This window comes from Haliotis rubra, unplaced genomic scaffold, assembly GCF_003918875.1.
Source record: "Haliotis rubra isolate DU_JTF1 unplaced genomic scaffold, ASM391887v1 Scf826, whole genome shotgun sequence".
NCBI lineage: Eukaryota > Metazoa > Mollusca > Gastropoda > Lepetellida > Haliotidae > Haliotis > Haliotis rubra.
Window position 1 is genome coordinate 195,905 of NW_025767553.1, and position 18,231 is coordinate 214,135.

The window sequence follows — 18,231 nt, forward strand, 5'->3', positions numbered from 1 at the left end:
ACTTTTGATGGAGATTATCAAACAGCCTTTGCTTAAATGCTGAAATAAAGGTATCGAGGTGCCCTACATCTTGTGCAACCCAAGCAAATCCAAAGCCAAGTATAAACAAAATACAACCATATGCCAATCTAAATAATTGGCAAGTCTAGATTACTCCAGTTTAAATGAAGTCTTTGGGCTCCTTTTTATTATATATTATCGAGATAATTTAACGACTGTTTTTCCACCGTAAAATGTTCTTTTTTGAGAATAGATGTTAGTGTCGCCTCTTTCAACATTGTTTGTCGAAGACCAATTCTTAGCCGGATGTTCACGAGCGTCTGGGTGAGGATGGGACGGGCGAGGTAAGTGGACAACCTTTACCCTGGATCGGCATTGCTGACCCCTGTGTTTACTCCAGGGAAACCGGACTTCTCTAAAATCTAGCCATAGTCATTAAAGGGTAACTGCCTGTTCCCTTCTCCTACGCAATAAAGTTAACGCTAGCGATGACGTTAAAATTGTTAACTTGCATTTGTTATAGTTGAGTGAGTGAGTGAATGTAGTTTTACGCCGCCTAAGCACTATTCCAGCAATATCATCGGGGATACCAGAAATGGGCTTCACACATTGTACCCTTGTTAGGAAACGAACCCGGGTCTTCGGCGTGAGTAGCGAACGCTTTAAACACTAGGTTACCCCACCGTCCCTTTGTTAATGTTAATGAATTAAATGCAACATCACGTTTCTTAAGTTTCACATGTTGTTTTTGTGTAAGGGATACAAATACACTCAAATACGGATCTGTCGATATCTCGAATATTTCGAGATAGCCCAGGCTCGACAACTGTAAAATGCCTACACAATGTACAGGCACCAAGTTTTTACTTCGAGAAAACCCTAAGTTCCACACATCAGTGTATTCTAATCCTTAAAGGAACGGTGGGGTAGCCTAGTGGTTAAAGCGTTTGCTCGTCACGACGAAGGCCCGGGTTCGATTCCCCACATGGGTGCAATGTGTGAAGCCAATTTCTGGTGTCCCCCACCGTGATATTGCTGGAATATTGCTAAAAGCGGCGTAAAACACATCTCACTCACTCACTAAATCTGAATGGTTATGGCTGGGTGTTTTACACAAACTGATGTGTCCTGATAAGGTTGATAAATGGGGATACATGTGTACCAGTTAGACCGATAGACTACCACTGACTTTACCACTGCATCCAATTAAGAGCATTTTAATACAATACTAAAAGAAGTAAATATGGGTGACATTGTAACATACACTGGATGCCAGGGCTAGCGCATAAACTTATGAGAAATATTTGATTGATTTATCAAATTTCGCAAAGAGGATGACGAAATCATATTTCAACATTACAATATGCATCCGCCTACCAAAACATTTCGTGTCATCTTGCATACCACTTCACCGGCTCGGCGTCGGGCACACGAAAGGGGGTCGACAACCTGACATACTGTAAAATATGGAGTGGAGTCTTGGAGTGGAGCCTTGGAGTGGAGTCTTGGAGTGGAGTCTGGAGTATGGAGTATGGAGTATAAGTGCACTTGTCACTTCTGTAAACACTGATTACTGTCTAGAATATGCCATTAATGGTTTTTCCCAGTTGTCGTTTATACCTCCGGAATCACCGGTTTCAAAAGTAAATATCTTATCTTACTCATCTTAGAGATTAGTCTTTCTTTTTTACAGCTCTCGTAGAAATGTTTGTTAATGCTTGTCAGTTTACTCCAAACTTATTAATAAATCGTCACAAATTCGAACTCTGTGCAATTATACTTTCATTTGTAGACAGCAACGTAATCGAGATTGTAAACATGTTTACATGGCAATCCTCAGCAGCATTCCTTTAGCTCTCTGACATTCTGAGGGCAGATCGTATTAGTGATGTGTTTCCTCTAATCTGTCACATTCCAGTGGACTGCCCAAGTGGATTTTCCAAGCCATAGAGAGCTGATGAAACTCACTAACAATCAGCTTGCAAAATATTCTGCTACATTTATTTTTGCTTTTTGTTTGTAAGTTCAAGGATGTAGAGAGATGGCTATTTCTGAACAAAAAGCAAAACAATTATGACTTATGAACAGTTACTTTTGCCATCACTGACAATAAATCCAGTTCTTGAATAATATAGTGCTATGTATCTAATGTAATCAATGTCTTTGTTAAGTAAGAAATAAATAATTCATGCAATAATAACTGTTATATTCCCTGATGATTAGTATGTCTTAGCATAGACCTAATGTATGTACCTTTTCCCTCACTACCGCTTCCTCTACACAAATTTGAATTTACATGTGAACATGTTATATATGTCGTTTTTTGGCTAATAAATAATGCCATTATTAATATTTTGTTTACAGGTTGTAAATAATTTACATGCTTCTCCATCCATCCATTCATCCATCCTTCCATCTATTCATATACATTTTTCTTCTTGATGGCAGCATGGTACTGTTACAGAATGACATTTCTGGAGTTGACAGGGCTAATTGATACGTGTATACAGAATGCCTCCTGTCTTCTGATAAAACTGATAACACCAACCAGCTACAGATGTGAAATGAATGTGCTTGTATAGCTACCCTTATGATCAAAACAAAACAAACTCGGTCACCTAAATATTTACATTAAGACTCCATTCTGAGACTCCACTCCATGTTTTACAGTATGCCCGACAACCTCGTTTATCGGACCCCCGGGAACTGAAGTGACGGATCCCTCTTCGACTTCAAGCGCTCGAGATGTATGACATGAACTCCTTTGGAAAGATAAGCTGCAATTTCTCATAGCTCTTTAATTATTCTAGTAAATAAAAAAAAAAAAATATTAATTTTGAAAATCTTGATCTCGCAGCTTTAATAACCAGTGTATTTAGGAACGACCCCCCTCGTTATCTTTGCTCGCAGAATTTTGTTTATGAACATTCCGGATCTTCCAACTTGAGTCACCTGATAACCCATCCAGGGATGTGAAGTGTTTATTTTACATCATCAGACCACCACCGCTCAATGCGTGGTCGTAGAGTGATGCAACATGTGGTACATCAACATTTACCTCTATTGTGATGTGCGTCCTGTTTTTCCTCATTTCTTTTCACCGTCGGTCTTTTTGACCGTGTCTATGTGACATTGATTCTTTGTACATTTGTCTGCCTGTCTCTCTGACGAGTTGTGAGTCATACAGACCCGAAACAAATACACCCAAGAAAGCCCTTGCAAGTCTAGTTTAACACATAATGAAAGTCTCTTTGTTCTTTTTCATTATATTTTATGGAGTGATTATAATTAAGGAACCGTATTTTCTGTAAAATATGTTCAAAACTGAGACTAAAAGTTCGTCTACTGTAGTAGTATCTACCAGTCTTGCAGGAGACATCTGTCTGTCCTTCCATGCACGTACAGTTGTCCCTGTACAAGTATGGCCAGATTTTTGTCTGACTGTATGTGTCTGTCTGACTGTGCCTGTGTCTGTGTCTGTCTAATCCTATATGTAGCCTGTTTACCCTCCTGCCTCTGCAGTGAAGTTTATTCCTCCAGGTACGTTTGACTTCACATACATGTTTCATCTTGACGTGAGTGAACCAGAAGTAATGAATAAAACAAATACACATGGGTGTTGTTCTATCAAATCCAGAAACCAAACCAAGATAAAGTGGTTTCCAATCCGCAGCCAAATGTCGTCTGCCTGCTCAAGGGAGGCAACTCTATGCAACAGTGCTTTGAATGAATGGGCTCCCATGCTCAGAGAGATTTGTATTCAACTGACTAAGAACACAAAGTTTTTCTTGATTGATGGCTTTGACCTATACCTTCAATATATATCCAAACTGAACAAAACTAAACAAAACATTAATTACAATCATGTTTTAATGTTACAAATTGTAAAACACAGAAAGAATCTAAATTCAACATTAAATAAATATCACAGACAGATCTTCATACAATATTCAGTATAAATAAAAGTTTTGAATTTGGTAACAGCAAAATGGTATTTAGCAAATATACGGTTTGAAATACTGTTTTACATATTGTTTGTAAAGTCAATATAAACAATAAAAATACTCTCTTGGACCGCAAAGCAGACTTCATAATTTCAAGATGAATATTTTCTTGATCCAGTCTTTTTACATTGGCAGGCATTGTGGGTGATAATATTCAGCAGTATTACAACATGTTATGGGTAGTTCAAGGCCACTTAGAACAAGATTTCAGTGATCTCCATGTCTCCTCAAAGTGGGAAAAAGCCAAACGCGATACAGGTCGTACACATTTACCTCTTTGGTACAACTCACAAACATTATTAGTGCTGACAAAACAATGTTCATTATCAGGCACAATCTGGAATTGAGACACATGATCATCGGATCCTGCTACACCAAAGGGACACCACTTGGTATAGTCAGTACAGCTCTGACAGTACCAGCATTACACCTGATGGTGTAAAATCATGCTCATATTCAAGGCTAAACCATTATCTACGAGTGTTTTCACCTCCATGTCACACAAAATCAACAATAAATATATATTGAAGGAAAAAATAAAGGATCACATCTATTCTCCGACATATGTATATACAATGAGGACACTGATTGAAAGTATGCCCAGATATTGCCAGACAGTTGTGAGAGCAGGTCGGGGGCATACTCGATACTGACTTTCATTTAAACTTGAAACAATGACTCAAGTCTGTTCTGTTTGACGTGATTAAAATCTGAAATTTTATGCGATCCCTTATTTTCTCTCTCAGTATATATCAAATCAAATCAAAATATATCGGATTTCTACAGGACCTCAGGAATACTGTTACATGCTTAAACCAGTCATACATATATACACTTGTGTTGGGTACAGTCATCACACAAAGAAGTGAATTAAAATACAAGGGCAATGATATACACTCAGGGGTGGAAATAACCCATTGCCCGACGCCCGAGTCCAGTGTTTTTTTCTGTCGGGCAAGCAAATTTGTATATCACACTGTACCGGTGTCCAGTTGACTTTCCAATATTAATTATGTTGTTTATTTAAAAAATCAACAAGAAAACGGGCCGGTATAGTGGAAAAATTATCAGGGCAAGTGATTTTACATGTGCCACTGTACCGGAGTACACTAGCAATTTTAAAGTTATTTCCACCCCTGACACTGGGTTTAATGCTTCTTTGAAATGGATTTCTGTCATATCACCTGTCATTGTGGTGAAGGAGAAAAAGTGATGCGGTTCTTCAAAGTCTGCAAGTTGGTGAAATCCACAAACATGTTGGTGCAGCCAAACCAAGAAACAATCAACATATGGGATTCAACCCAGACTTATAGATTCCTGGGTTATCTTAAGGATGCAGTTCTGCACACTGAATTGTGGAACCTGAGACATGGCTGCATGATAATTTTTTTAAAATGAACTCTATGAGAAACGTGATATGTATTTTGTGTGGCCCTACAGAGATATTTTTGGAAAAATTGACAGCTGACAATTTGCCATTCATCACTGATTATACTACTCCACTTTGATAGGGATTGTTTTCTCCCCATTACACACAAGTATTTCATAATATACTACTCAAAGAGGTTAAAGAACACCCTCGTCTCTCATGTCACTGTAGTTGTCATGTAACATTAACTATGATGACATGAGAGAAGCAAGTGTTCCTTGACTTCTTTGAGTAGTGTATATGTGTATGTCTAAATATATTTGATAATCCCAATAAAAGTGGAGTGGAATATTTACTTGTGCTTACTGATGAAAAAGGTTGCATTTTTAAAAATATATGACTCATTCCCAAGTGTTTAGTTTGTACATTCCAGATGTTTCACACACAAAATATTGCAAATTTGGTTTAACATATGGACGGCAACATAGGCCCCCACTGCGGGTCAGAAAATCGATAAACTAGGCCCTGGTTTACTATCCAGCCCCCATACTATATAACGTGTATAGTAGGGGGGCTGGATGGTAAACTAGGGCCTAGTTTATCGATTTTCTGACCCACGGTGGTGACCTATGGACGGCAACAGTATGAATGATCAAGTCTTGGAATGGCATTTAGAAGTGATACACATGAAAGGGGAAATTTATGGATGTTAGCTTCTGTAACATTTCAGAGGATATTTGATAAATTTTCCTTTAATATATTAAAATGAGTTAGTGAGGCAATGCATTTTTCCCACTTTGGTGCTGACAAACCTAGAAATATGGCAAATCTGGGATTTAAACCCTGAAACAAGTCTTACATTTTGTTTTTTAAATGATTTCATGAAAGGTTTACAGACAGCAGACAAAATACCAGTTACTACCGTAATTCCATAAATGTATTTATTCTTACCAATATATAGAATATCCAACTATAAATATACCTTTGGGTTTTGGCAAATGGTTTGGAATGACTTTGTTTAATCAGTGGATACAAAATAACAAATGACATCTTTTAAGCTGTGGAAAACATAAATATCAGCTGCAGTTAGAAGGGTTGGGGAATGAGGTTTGAGGTTTGAGGAATAAAATGGAATGACATCTATATATAGCATACCCAATTTCCTTTATCTTCTTTTTAAAATATATCCATTTATAGTGAATGATTTTGAATGACTTCAATATGTTAATAGTTACAGAATGATAACTGATACAATTTTTTAAGCTTTGGTTAGAAGGGCTGAGTTTTGATGGAATGAAATACAGTTAAACATCTCTCTTCCTCAAGCTCTACTTCTTCTTCCCTTTGGCGGAGGACTTCTTCTGTGGACTGTGAGGAACAGGAAGCTTCTTCTCCTCCTTCTTCTCCTCCTGCCGGACGACGGGGGTGGTAGTGGCGGGGGTTCTGCTGGAGGCGGGGGTCCTGCTGGACACAGGGGAGGGCGTGGTGAGGCTGACGGGGGTGGTCACATCCCCCTCCTGGCCGGTCAGCTGGGTCATCTTCTTCTCCAGGGCCCGGAGCTGCTCCTGTACTAGTGTCAGCTCAAGTTCCGCGTCCGCAGCCCGTTGTTCGGCCACCTGGGCTCGATGCTCGGTGTCTCTGTTGAGAGAGTAAGGGGGGATGTAACATATCTTGGTTACATGTGAGTGAGTGAGTGAGTGGCTGACAGAGTGATTCGTGACTGCGTGTGTGAGTTAGTGAGTAGCTGAGAGTGTAGTTTATGAGTGAGTGAGTGAGTGAGTGAGAGTGTATTGTAGAGGAAGCAGTTTATGTAGGTTGGGTGGACAGTGACAATCAACTCAATTCGTTGAATTCAGCTGACTTCCAAGAAGTACATTTTGCAAAGATACTCAATTAAAATGTTTACGTTTTAGTCAAATAATTTTGAAAAAAGACAACTTTGAAAGAAAGTAAACATTTCAGAGATTCCGATAAGGAAGATGTATGTGACGTGTTGACTTACAACAGTTGAGTCTGCAGGTTGCCGACAGCTGCAAGGGCCTCAAATGCTTTTTTTGTGTCTGGTGTACCTGACTTGCTTGCAGCCTGCGCTTCAGGAGCCTGGGAATAACAATGGGAATAACGATGGGAATAACAATGGGAATAATGATGGGAATAACAATGGGAATATTGGTGGGAATAACAATGGGAATATTGGTGGGAATAACAATGGGAATATTGGTGGGAATAACAATGGGAATAATGGGGAATAACAATGGGAATATTGGTGGGAATAACAATGGGAATAACAATGGGAATAATGAAGGGAATAACAATGGGAATAAAGATGGGAATTTCAATGGGAATATTGGTGGGAATAACAATGGGAATATTGGTGGGAATAACAATGGGAATATTGGTGGGAATAACAATCAGGGAAGGACTTTTACTTCCAGATCAGAGTTTATATTTTTAATTTTAGAAGCTCAATTATCTTTTTAAAAACAGATCTAAATAGCTAAAGCATGCAGGTGGTACACATTCACTGCTTTGGTAAAACACGATATAGGGCTGACAAAACAAAGATAATTATCAGACACAATCTGGAAATTAAATGCATAAATGAAAAGATTATTTGTTTTGACACTTTTATATACTGGGTGTTTTTTAAAGAATCTGTATTCCTCTTACCGCCTGTACATCTGACTGTAGCCGAGCCACGTGGGTGTTGTCGTCTGTGCCGATCAGTTCCAGCTTCTCTCCAGTGTCCTCCACAGGGGCCTGGGGGATACGTGACATGTGAGTATCTGACTGTCTGACTGTCATGTGTGAGTATCTGACTGTCTGACTGTCATGTGTGAGTATCTGACTGTCATGTGTGAGTATCTGACTGTCTGACTGTCATGTGTGAGTATTTGTCATGTGTGAGTATCTGACTGTCATGTGTGAGTATCTGACTGTCTGACTGTATTGTGTGAGTATCTAACTGTCTGACTGTATTAATTGTGTGAGTATCTGTCATGTATATCTGACTCTCATGTGTGAGTATCTGACTGCCAGTCATGTGTATCTGGTTGTCATGTGTGAGTATGTGACTGTCTGACTGTCATGTGTGAGTATGTGACTGTCTGACTGTCATGTGTGAGTATCTGTCATGTGTGAGTATCTTACTCAGTACCTGCCAGTCATGTGTATCTGGTTGTCATGTGTGAGTATGTGACTGAACTGTGTGAATATCTGATGGATGTGTTAGAGAAACTGACTGAAATGTGTATCTGACCGACGAGTGTGAGTATCTGACTCATGTGTATCTGACTGTCATGTGTGAATTTCTGACTGTCATGTGGTAATACCTTACTGATTAATATCCGACTTACATGTGTTACTATCTTTGCACTGAGTTCAAGATTTACAACACTCAGTTTTACACACGTAGACAATACCACAATATACTGCAATGTCCAGATACAAATGTGTCACTTAATTGATGCAAGCAAAGGACCCTTGCATATTTTGCCTAAATTTCATGATTTAAAAGACTCACTTTTATACATGTAGCATTTGGTTTCATACTTTCTCACCTACCGCAATAGTTAATCAGCTCCCTTGTACGTGTGAAGACTATATATAGCACTAAACAGGAACAACACTGTAAGCCAAGCATATACTAAATAATCTTACTGGTTGATCTACTGGTTCATCTCCTTCTTCATCTCCTTCCTTCTTCACATCTCCTTCTGCTGTTTGTTCAACTGTCGTCTGCTCTCCACTGTTGTCTGGCGTCTGCTCTACTGTCTGCTCAGTGCTGCCCTCTGCTGGTGTGGGAGCAGGAACTGGAGTAGTCTCCTCTTGTTTCTAAATATGTGGTGTGGTTATAACAGTGAGGTTCTGTATTGTTACTTTCTACACATATTCTGTCTCAACAAATCTACAGTAATTTTCATAATTAAGTAATCACAGTGAGTGAGTTTAGTTTTACGCCACACTCAACAATATGCACAATTGGGCTATGTTGACATGTGTCAACCAAGTCAGCGAGTCTGATCACCCAATCCTGTTAGTCGCCTCTTACGGACAAGCATGCGTTACTGAAGACCAATTCTAACCCAGATCTTCACGGGTTGGAAGAAGTAAGCAAGCAAGGCACTGCTGTGCATGTCACTATGACGATGATACACTTCTTTAGGAAAACCTCACTGATTTTGAGATATGTCAGCGATAATTTTTGTTACAATATTCATGTCGCAATGACAAGACGGTCAGCTGCAGAATCTTCTCAGGAAGTACAGCAGGGACTCTTTTCATCCCTGAGATGTGTTTAAACGAACATGCTCCATATGATTGAGACAGGTGATTCAGGACTCAGACATAAGACACACCTCTACCTTTGTTATTCTCTAATCAGGGTTAGGAAACATTCAGTCAGCGTCTACTCCTTGTGAAACATTATATATTATCTCTATTCCTACCTGGGGGGTTGGAGGTGCTTCTGGTTGCTGCTGTTCCTGTTGTGGCTGTTGCTGCTGTTCCTGCTGCTGCTGTTCCTGCTGCTGTTGCTGCTGCTGCTGCTGCTGCTGCTGTGACTCCAATGGCTCCTTATCGTAGTATCCTTCCGGTTTGGCTGAGGTGGAATCGGTCTTGGACTGACCTTCTAGACGAGGGAATAACTCCTCCACTGTCTCACCGGTCAGCTGACTGGTCAAGATCTTAGCTGTGTGAATCCAGTCCTCGCATTCTGCCTGATTGACAAATATTTCAATGTAAGTACTTCTTGAAAAACCTACAGTTTGAAGAAATTCTCTGTTCCAAAAGAGATGGAAATTATGACTACACTTTCAAGACCTGTCAGCATTCCAACTTAGAGCTGGTCAACAATCTTGTTATATTGGGAGGGAGGGGTGGGGGGGGGGTACCACCACATAACAAAACAGAAAACTCTCATCAAAATGTCCTTAGAAAATCAGCTTGGGTAAAATATTTACTAATGTTCAAATATATACAGATACTTCTTGAAAATGTTTCACATCTGTAATTTTGACAGATTTAGTTACAGCTCTGCATTTGGAGTTTAAACGCTGCACTCAGCAATATTCCAGCTATATGGCGGCGGTCTGTAAATAATCCAGTCTGGGTCAGACAATCCAGTGATCAACAGCATGAGCATCGATCTAAGAAATTTGGATATGATGACATGTGTCGACCAAGTCAGCAAGCCTGACCACCTGACCCCGTTAGGGGTTGTCATATACACATTAACACATCTGAATTGAAAATATTTTCTGATTACATTTTGTAAATGAGTCTGATCTAGTGGTTCAGGGTCAACTATCAACTCAATCCTGGAGGGAGGACAATCATCAGGAAGTACTTACTCTCAGCCTCTTCAGGTCCCGGAGTTCTTGGTCCGCGTGTTCCTCCATGTTGTCCTGGCGCTGCTGTGTGTTCTCCAGGACGATGCCGTCACAGCAGCTGACAAACGACAAGCATCGGCCACATCATATCATGTTCTTTCCCTCCTCAAAATGTCTCATCTTTCAGCATGACTAATATACACACTTAAATGTACATATTCACCTGTCAAATTATATTCATAATTAAAAAAGTATAAAATAAGAAACTATTTCATTGATACTTTGAAAATGATTGTTATCGTTCCTTCAAACAAATCAAATGACAATCCAGGAAAGATTTCACCTGAGTGAAATGACAGCTTTAAGAACCCAAATCCAGTAGCAGACATATTTCAGTACCAAAAAATGGTTTCTTTTTCTTCTTGTTTTAATGTTGTATTATTGTATTATTTTTCTTCCCCATCTGTCTTGAATGGTGACAGTGACAACAAACAAATAAACAAACAAACAAGTAAACAAACAACAAAACAAAATAACATTATTTAATTACATTATATATCAATTTGTACTAAAACCTATGATCCAGGTGAGATAACGGTGAGATCCTTATAGCAGTATGGGTTCCAAAGAGACAGCAATGTCAAAAAACAAAGTCAAGAATGAAAAGACAGAAAAGACCACAAAAGGAAACAACAGATCTGACTACGGACTCAGGCAAATTGCTGAATATAATTTCAGATACCACAAAAACACATTACACATGGAACCATTCACTACAGGGTTGTAGCAAAGGATACCCTGTGTTGGGCAGTGAAACTGGGATATGATACCTGTCTTGACAGTGAAATTATGGTATGACATCCATCTTGATAATGAAATTGCGACATGATACCAATTTGATAGTGAAATTATGGCATGACATCCATCTTGATAGTGGTCTCTGGATAGTGAAATTATGGAATGATACCAATCTTGATGTTGGTATGTTGATAGTGAAATTATGGAATGGTACCCATCTTGTATCTTGATAGAGAAATTTCAGAATGATATCCAAATATCAAAAGGTATAATATAAATAATAAAAATGACATGCATCCCTTCTCACACGGTATTAATGAGATGCATCCCTTCTCACATGGTATTAATGAGATGCATCCCTTCTCACACGGTATTAATGTCTAATAATCAACTTATTGCATGCAGCCTCAATGCACATAATATATCAAATTCCATTACAGACCCAAATAATAACAACTTCCACAAACATGAAAACGTAACACCGGAACAATGTCTGCCATTCAACGAAGCAGACGGAAAACCCAACAACTTCCTTGTGAGCAGAAAACTTACGGCCTCAGTCTACAAAGTGATCTTAGAGCTATTATTGCGATTATGATTATGATTATGATTAAAATAATGTTAAAGTTATGATCATCTCAGCATAAATGTCATTTTTATTAAACTTGGCTTACAGATATGAATTTCCAATTTCAGGTTCGAAGCAGACGTACAGAGATTACTTGTGTTACTTTTCTTGGCCACACGGAGTTAAAAAGAGGGAAACAATTAGAAATTCTTTTGCCAAAAGCAATTTTCTGGCTTGGTGGTCATTTAAAAGTAGTAAACTGGAATCTTTTTTTTGCATATATTTATTTTTGGTAGACCTGAACCAAGTTAAGAAAAAATGTCTAATATCACTTTAAGACTGAGGCCCAAGGTTTAACATGCTCCGTTCAACAAAAAACAGAGCCCGAGTCTACAAGATGCTGACTCACAAGGTGACAGGAAGAGACAGAGAGGAGTTTGTGGCAGCCACAGGTATGTCGTCGACGTAGATGTAGACGGTGTTGTACGCCTCCAGAGTCAGTCTAGCAGAGGCCAGTGTGCAGAGCATGGGTTAGAGAGGTTAGCAGGTGGGTTCAAACAGGGTAAAAGTGTCAGGTTATGAAAGCAGAGAGTCGAAATGTCTGTGGAAGAATTGAGGTAGCAGTATGGTAGACTGGATATAGTTGTAGACTAGTAGTGTGACCTGTGTTGTGGGTGAGGTGAGGTGAAATGGGGTTTAGCGTTGTACTTAAGAATATTTCGCTAATATGACGACATGCATGCGTGTGTATGTATGGCTGTTTGTACTAGCCAAGACTTAAGCTGGTTTTATAGTGCTAGGTTACTGAGATACCATGCTGCAGTTAAGTATGAATACCCCACTCAGACACATTATACTGACTCTGAGCCGACAAGTCCTTGTTGTACCATATTTTAACATCTTTTGGTATGAAGTAGCACGAGAATCAAACCCGAGACCTTCTGCTCTCCGGGCGGACGCTCTAACCACTACACCACGGAGGCGGTGACCCCAAAGGAGTGAGTGAGTATGGTTTTAAGCCGCCTTTAGCAATATTCCAGCAATATCAAGGCGGGGGACAACAGAAATGGGCTTCACACATTGTACCCATGTGGGGAATCAAACCTGGTCTTTGGCGTGACGAGCGAACACTTAACCACTTGGCTACCCCACCCCTAGGGTGCTTCATGAATTGAGCGCTTCCTCAAGAGTTGGTAGTTGTTATTGATATATTCATAATACTGTTGATATCTTTCAACTTAACAGAGTCAGCTGTCAGCACTCACAGTATGTAAGCATGTTCAGCATCGTGTGACTGTGTACAGAAGCAGAATGGCACTGTAACAGGTGTGTCTCATGTGTCCAGCAGGGACGGTGACCTTAGCTAGGATATATGTAGAATATCTTGAGCATGTGTGGCACTAAATGTTTCCCTGAACACTAATCTTGCATAGTTTAGCTTAAAACATGTAACCATAGCGATACTGTAACCATAGTGATACTGTAACCATAGCATTACTGTAACCATAGCGATATTGTAACAGTAGTGATACTGGGACTGCAAGTAATATGGTAGAAGAATGTTGTTGTGTTTTGGTAGGCTTTGCTAGAACAATAGTGGTACTACTAAAATAGTATACTGTGGTAAAACGGGGGTAAAATAGTGGTAGTACTATAGTGGTAGACTGTGGTAAAACGGTGGTAGTACTATAGTGGTAGACTGTGGTAAAACGGTGGTAATACTATAGTGGTAGACTGTGGTAAAATAGTGGTAGTACTAAAGTGGTAGACTGTGGTAAAATAGTGGTAGTACTATAGTGGTAGACTGTGGTAAAACAGTGGTAGTACTATAGTGGTAGACTGTGGTAAAAAACAGTGGTAGTACTATAGTGGTAGACTGTGGTAAAACAGTGGTAGTACTATAGTGGTAGACTGTGGTAAAACAGTGGTAGTACTATAGTGGTAGACTGTGGTAAAACAGTGGTAGTACTATAGTGGTAGACTGTGGTAAAACAGTGGTAGTACTATAGTGGTAGACTGTGGTAAAATAGTGGTAGTACTATAGTGGTAGACTGTGGTAAAATAGTGGTAGTACTATAGTGGTAGACTGTGGTAGTAATAGTGGTAGACTGTGGTAGTACTATAGTGGTAGACTGTGGTAAAATAGTGGTAGTAATATAGTGGTAGACTGTGGTAAAATAGTGGTAGTACTATAGTGCTAGACTGTGGTAAAACAGTGGTAGTACTATAGTGGTAGACTGTGGTAAAATAGTGGTAGTACTATAGTGGTAGACTGTGGTAAAATAGTGGTAGTACTATAGTGGTAGACTGTGGTAAAACAGTGGTAGTACTATAGTGGTAGACTGTGGTGTGGTAGTAAAACTGGTAAAATAGTGGTAGTACTATAGTGCACTATAGACTGTGGTAAAACAGTGGTGTACTATAGTGCTAGACTGTGGTAAAACAGTGGTAGTACTATAGTGGTAGACTGGTAAAATAGTGGTAGTACTATAGTGGTAGACTGTGGTAAAACAGTGGTAGTACTATAGTGGTAGACTGTGGTAAAAACAGTGGTAGTACTATAGTGGTAGACTGTGGTAAAATAGTGGTAGTACTTTAGTGGTAAGACTGTGGTAAAACAGTGGTAGTGGTACTATAGTGGTAGACTGTGGTAAAACAGTGGTAGTACTATAGTGCTAGACTGTGGTAAAATAGTGGTAGTACTATAGTGGTAGACTGTGGTAAAACAGTGGTAGTACTATAGTGCTAGACTGTGGTAAAATAGTGGTAGTACTATAGTGGTAGACTGTGGTAAAACAGTGGTAGTACTATAGTGGTAGACTGTGGTAAAATAGTGGTAGTACTATAGTGCTAGACTGTGGTAAACAGTGGTAGTACTATAGTGCTAGACTGTGGTAAAATAGTGGTAGTACTATAGTGGTAGACTGTGGTAAAATGGTGGGAAAATAGTGGTAGTACTATAGTGGTAGACTGTGGTAAAACAGTGGTAGTACTATAGTGGTAGACTGTGGTAAAACAGTGGTAGTACTATAGTGGTAGACTGTGGTAAAATAGTGGTAGTACTATAGTGGTAGACTGTGGTAAAACAGTGGTAGTACTATAGTGGTAGACTGTGGTAAAACAGTGGTAGTACTATAGTGGTAGTGGACTGTGGTAAAACAGTGGTAGTACTATAGTGGTAGACTGTGGTAAAACAGTGGTAGTACTATAGTGGTAGACTGTGGTAAAACAGTGGTAGACTGTGGTAAAACAGTGATACACTGGTAGAGAAGGGTAGAATGGATACAAGTATAGCAGTAGGTTTGTCATGGTACATTTGTTACTATAGCCGCAGGAATGTGATAGTATTAAAGCAGTACTGATAGAAAAGCAATAGCATTTAGGAAGTACTAATACTGTGTATGTTTACAAAGGTACTCACAGAGTGACATAGTTGGAGAATTTCTGCAGCCTCTCAAACAGTGACTTGGCATTCTCGTGTAGCAGTGGTATAGACGAGCTTCCTAACAGCGCCATCTCACCAGCCTCCACGGAGTTACCCTCCTTGTCCGGTGCAAGTCGCAACAACACCTGCACCATCCACTGCACCATCTCTGAATGCAACGTCGACACCTACACAGCAGAAACCAGTTCATCCTCGTCAACAGAAGAGTCAAGGGACCCAGGAAAAGGGTAGAACTTTATAAATTGCTCAACACTGGTGAAGGATCTCTGGCTAAAGATGACTCTTTTCGTCCTTTCCAAATGTTGAGTAATATATGCCCTACAATAACACTCTCTTATTTTGCTAGTGATTTGTTGATCCTTTGAGCTACAGTAGTCCAAGTGACCTAAAAGACCCATGAGAGTTGTGTCCCTTGGTTGTGGAAAGTATCCGCTCACTGTGGGTTGAAACTCCAGCTTAACTTATGATCAATGTTTTTGGTCTTCATCTAAGTGATATAATACATTATGTATATACACAGCTCAACTATTGATTGCAGTGTATAAAATATAGCCCGTTCACCGTCCGTGACAGTCAGTTTTTGTAAAGGACGATCTATAAATAAGTAAGGCCGTCCTTTGGTCGGCGGAAATATTTGAAAAAACAAACTGAACTTGGTTTGAACTTCGTCTTAGCAATCATGCTCTTTCTCGTTCTCGTTTCAACATTTGTTGAGTTTTTATTGTTTTAGTTTTTGGGACTGGCTATGTTTGTTCAAATTCTGGTCACTTTTTGGGACAGCCAGTCCTTGGACAGGCCACATTTCAAAACTATTTTATACCCAGTTGATAGGGATAAGGTGTGTCAGTGGGGAGGAGAATGTTGTCTGATTGAAACTGACTGATTTGTAATGTTGTCATGTAAATAATATTCGAACAGTCACAGAACTGGAGCATGTACAGCTACCTTTTAAGTTGCTTGAACATAAACACATAGTTGAATAATTTCATATCAAGTAACAGCACAGTATGAGCTGTAGCTGCATCCCTATCAAATGGTGAGCAGTATATCATTGCCAACTACATGCATCAATGGGTTTTCCTTACATCATGCAGAAATGCCACGATATCATTAACTCAAATATTACTCTCCGTCTGTTCCATGAGTGGCCTTGACCTTACCTGCTCAACCAGCTTTGCATCCTCGCTGTCGATGGCATTGCTGGCGGTGGTGGCCCACTTCTGCGTCTTCCTCACAGTGTCGTGGATGTCGATGCTGCAACAGAAAGCAGCTTACTGGTTACAGCCGGGCAGGTTTGTCTGTGTTGGTGCTCCGGACAGGATCATCCTCAGTAAACTAGGGTAATATATCCCCATTCTACCAGGATAAACACCCTGGACAACTTCACAACCAAAGCTTTTGGGTGAGTGAGTGAGTGAGTGAGTGAGTGAGTGAGTGAGTGAGTGAGTGAGTGAGTGAGTGAGTGAGTGAGTGAGTGAGTGAGTGAGTGAGTGAGTGAGTGAGTGAGTGAGTGAGTGAGTGAGTGAGTGAGTGAGTGAGTGAGTGAGTGAGGTGATAGTGTTCTTTTGAAAAATATATCCAATTATTACATAAAATTTGTTTGAGTTATTATATTGGGTATATTTGAACTGAATCAATGGTGGAATGGGAGGAAATGTGTACACAGCTGATTGCCATATCTGGTTCAGTTAATGAGACAATACACACTGTAACATAATCTCTGTATTGTAACAATACCAGACCAGAAGATTAATGTACATGGTATATCATTGTGTACAGCGAAATTTGATCTCAAATTAATATTTTGTTATTGTGAACGTTTACTTATACATGTTGGTTGATACCTCAATTTGCTGACGGGATACAATGTAGTTTTTTGTCTGCCCAAAAAACTCAAAATAGTTATGTTTCCAAAATACTGAAAACTGAGAGGGATGGGCATTATGCTTGGGTGTACACTATTCTCAAGTAAACAAGGTATTGTGAGGGGCAAAAACAGTTTTATTATTGGTTTATATTTCAAATTGATATGCGTAAATAAAGTGAAATGAGATACATTTATGTGTGGACATAAAAAATAACAACGTGTGCAGGTTTATCTAGGATTCCATTACAAATTCAGATGAACTTGAAAAAATTGGTAAAAATTCTGTAGTAGAATGAATAAATAACACTCTTGTTTCACTATAAGTGTTATACTATAGTTTTAAAAAGACAACTTGCATCTCATTAAAAAAACACATCCTAGATGAATAGGAGCGCAAAAATGCATTGGATATAAAGCACAGCAAGATAACATTGAAGATTTCACTGTGAATGGGACAAAATACATACTGGTAAAGACAATCTCAAGTGAGTGAGTGAGTGAGAATGGTTTTACGTCGCGTTTAGAAATATTCTAGCAACATCACGGCAGGGGACACCAGAAATGGGCTTCACACATTGTACCCATGTGGGGAATCAAACCCGGGTCTTTGGCATGACGAGCAAACACTTTAACCACTAGGTTACCCCACCACCCCAAACTGATAAAGTGAGACTGAGAGAACTCCATTAGGCTACCCCACCGCACCTAAACCGTAAAGTGTTCCCTGAGAAGTTTGTGTTTACAAAGGCCCCTCAAAATAATTAGCATAGATGAATATGCAAAATACATAGGTCTCAATAAAAATATCTCTCAAAGTTGAACATTTATACTCATCCAAGAAGAAAAAAAG

The 18,231-nt window shown here is 39.4% G+C and overlaps 1 protein-coding gene across 1 annotated transcript in view; it reads right to left on the bottom strand.

Moving 5' to 3' along the window:
- Positions 1–5,050: 5,050 nt before the first annotated feature.
- The window catches only part of LOC124262184 (axonemal dynein light chain domain-containing protein 1-like), a 39,509-nt gene continuing 26,328 nt past the window's right edge, over positions 5,051–18,231 (bottom strand). The window contains 9 exon segments of the mRNA XM_046696637.1: positions 5,051–7,011; positions 7,376–7,473; positions 8,044–8,133; positions 9,034–9,207; positions 9,822–10,091; positions 10,725–10,821; positions 12,479–12,571; positions 15,491–15,681; positions 16,675–16,768. Coding sequence (XP_046552593.1) covers positions 6,702–7,011; positions 7,376–7,473; positions 8,044–8,133; positions 9,034–9,207; positions 9,822–10,091; positions 10,725–10,821; positions 12,479–12,571; positions 15,491–15,681; positions 16,675–16,768 — 1,417 coding nt within the window. The 3' untranslated portion in view covers positions 5,051–6,701.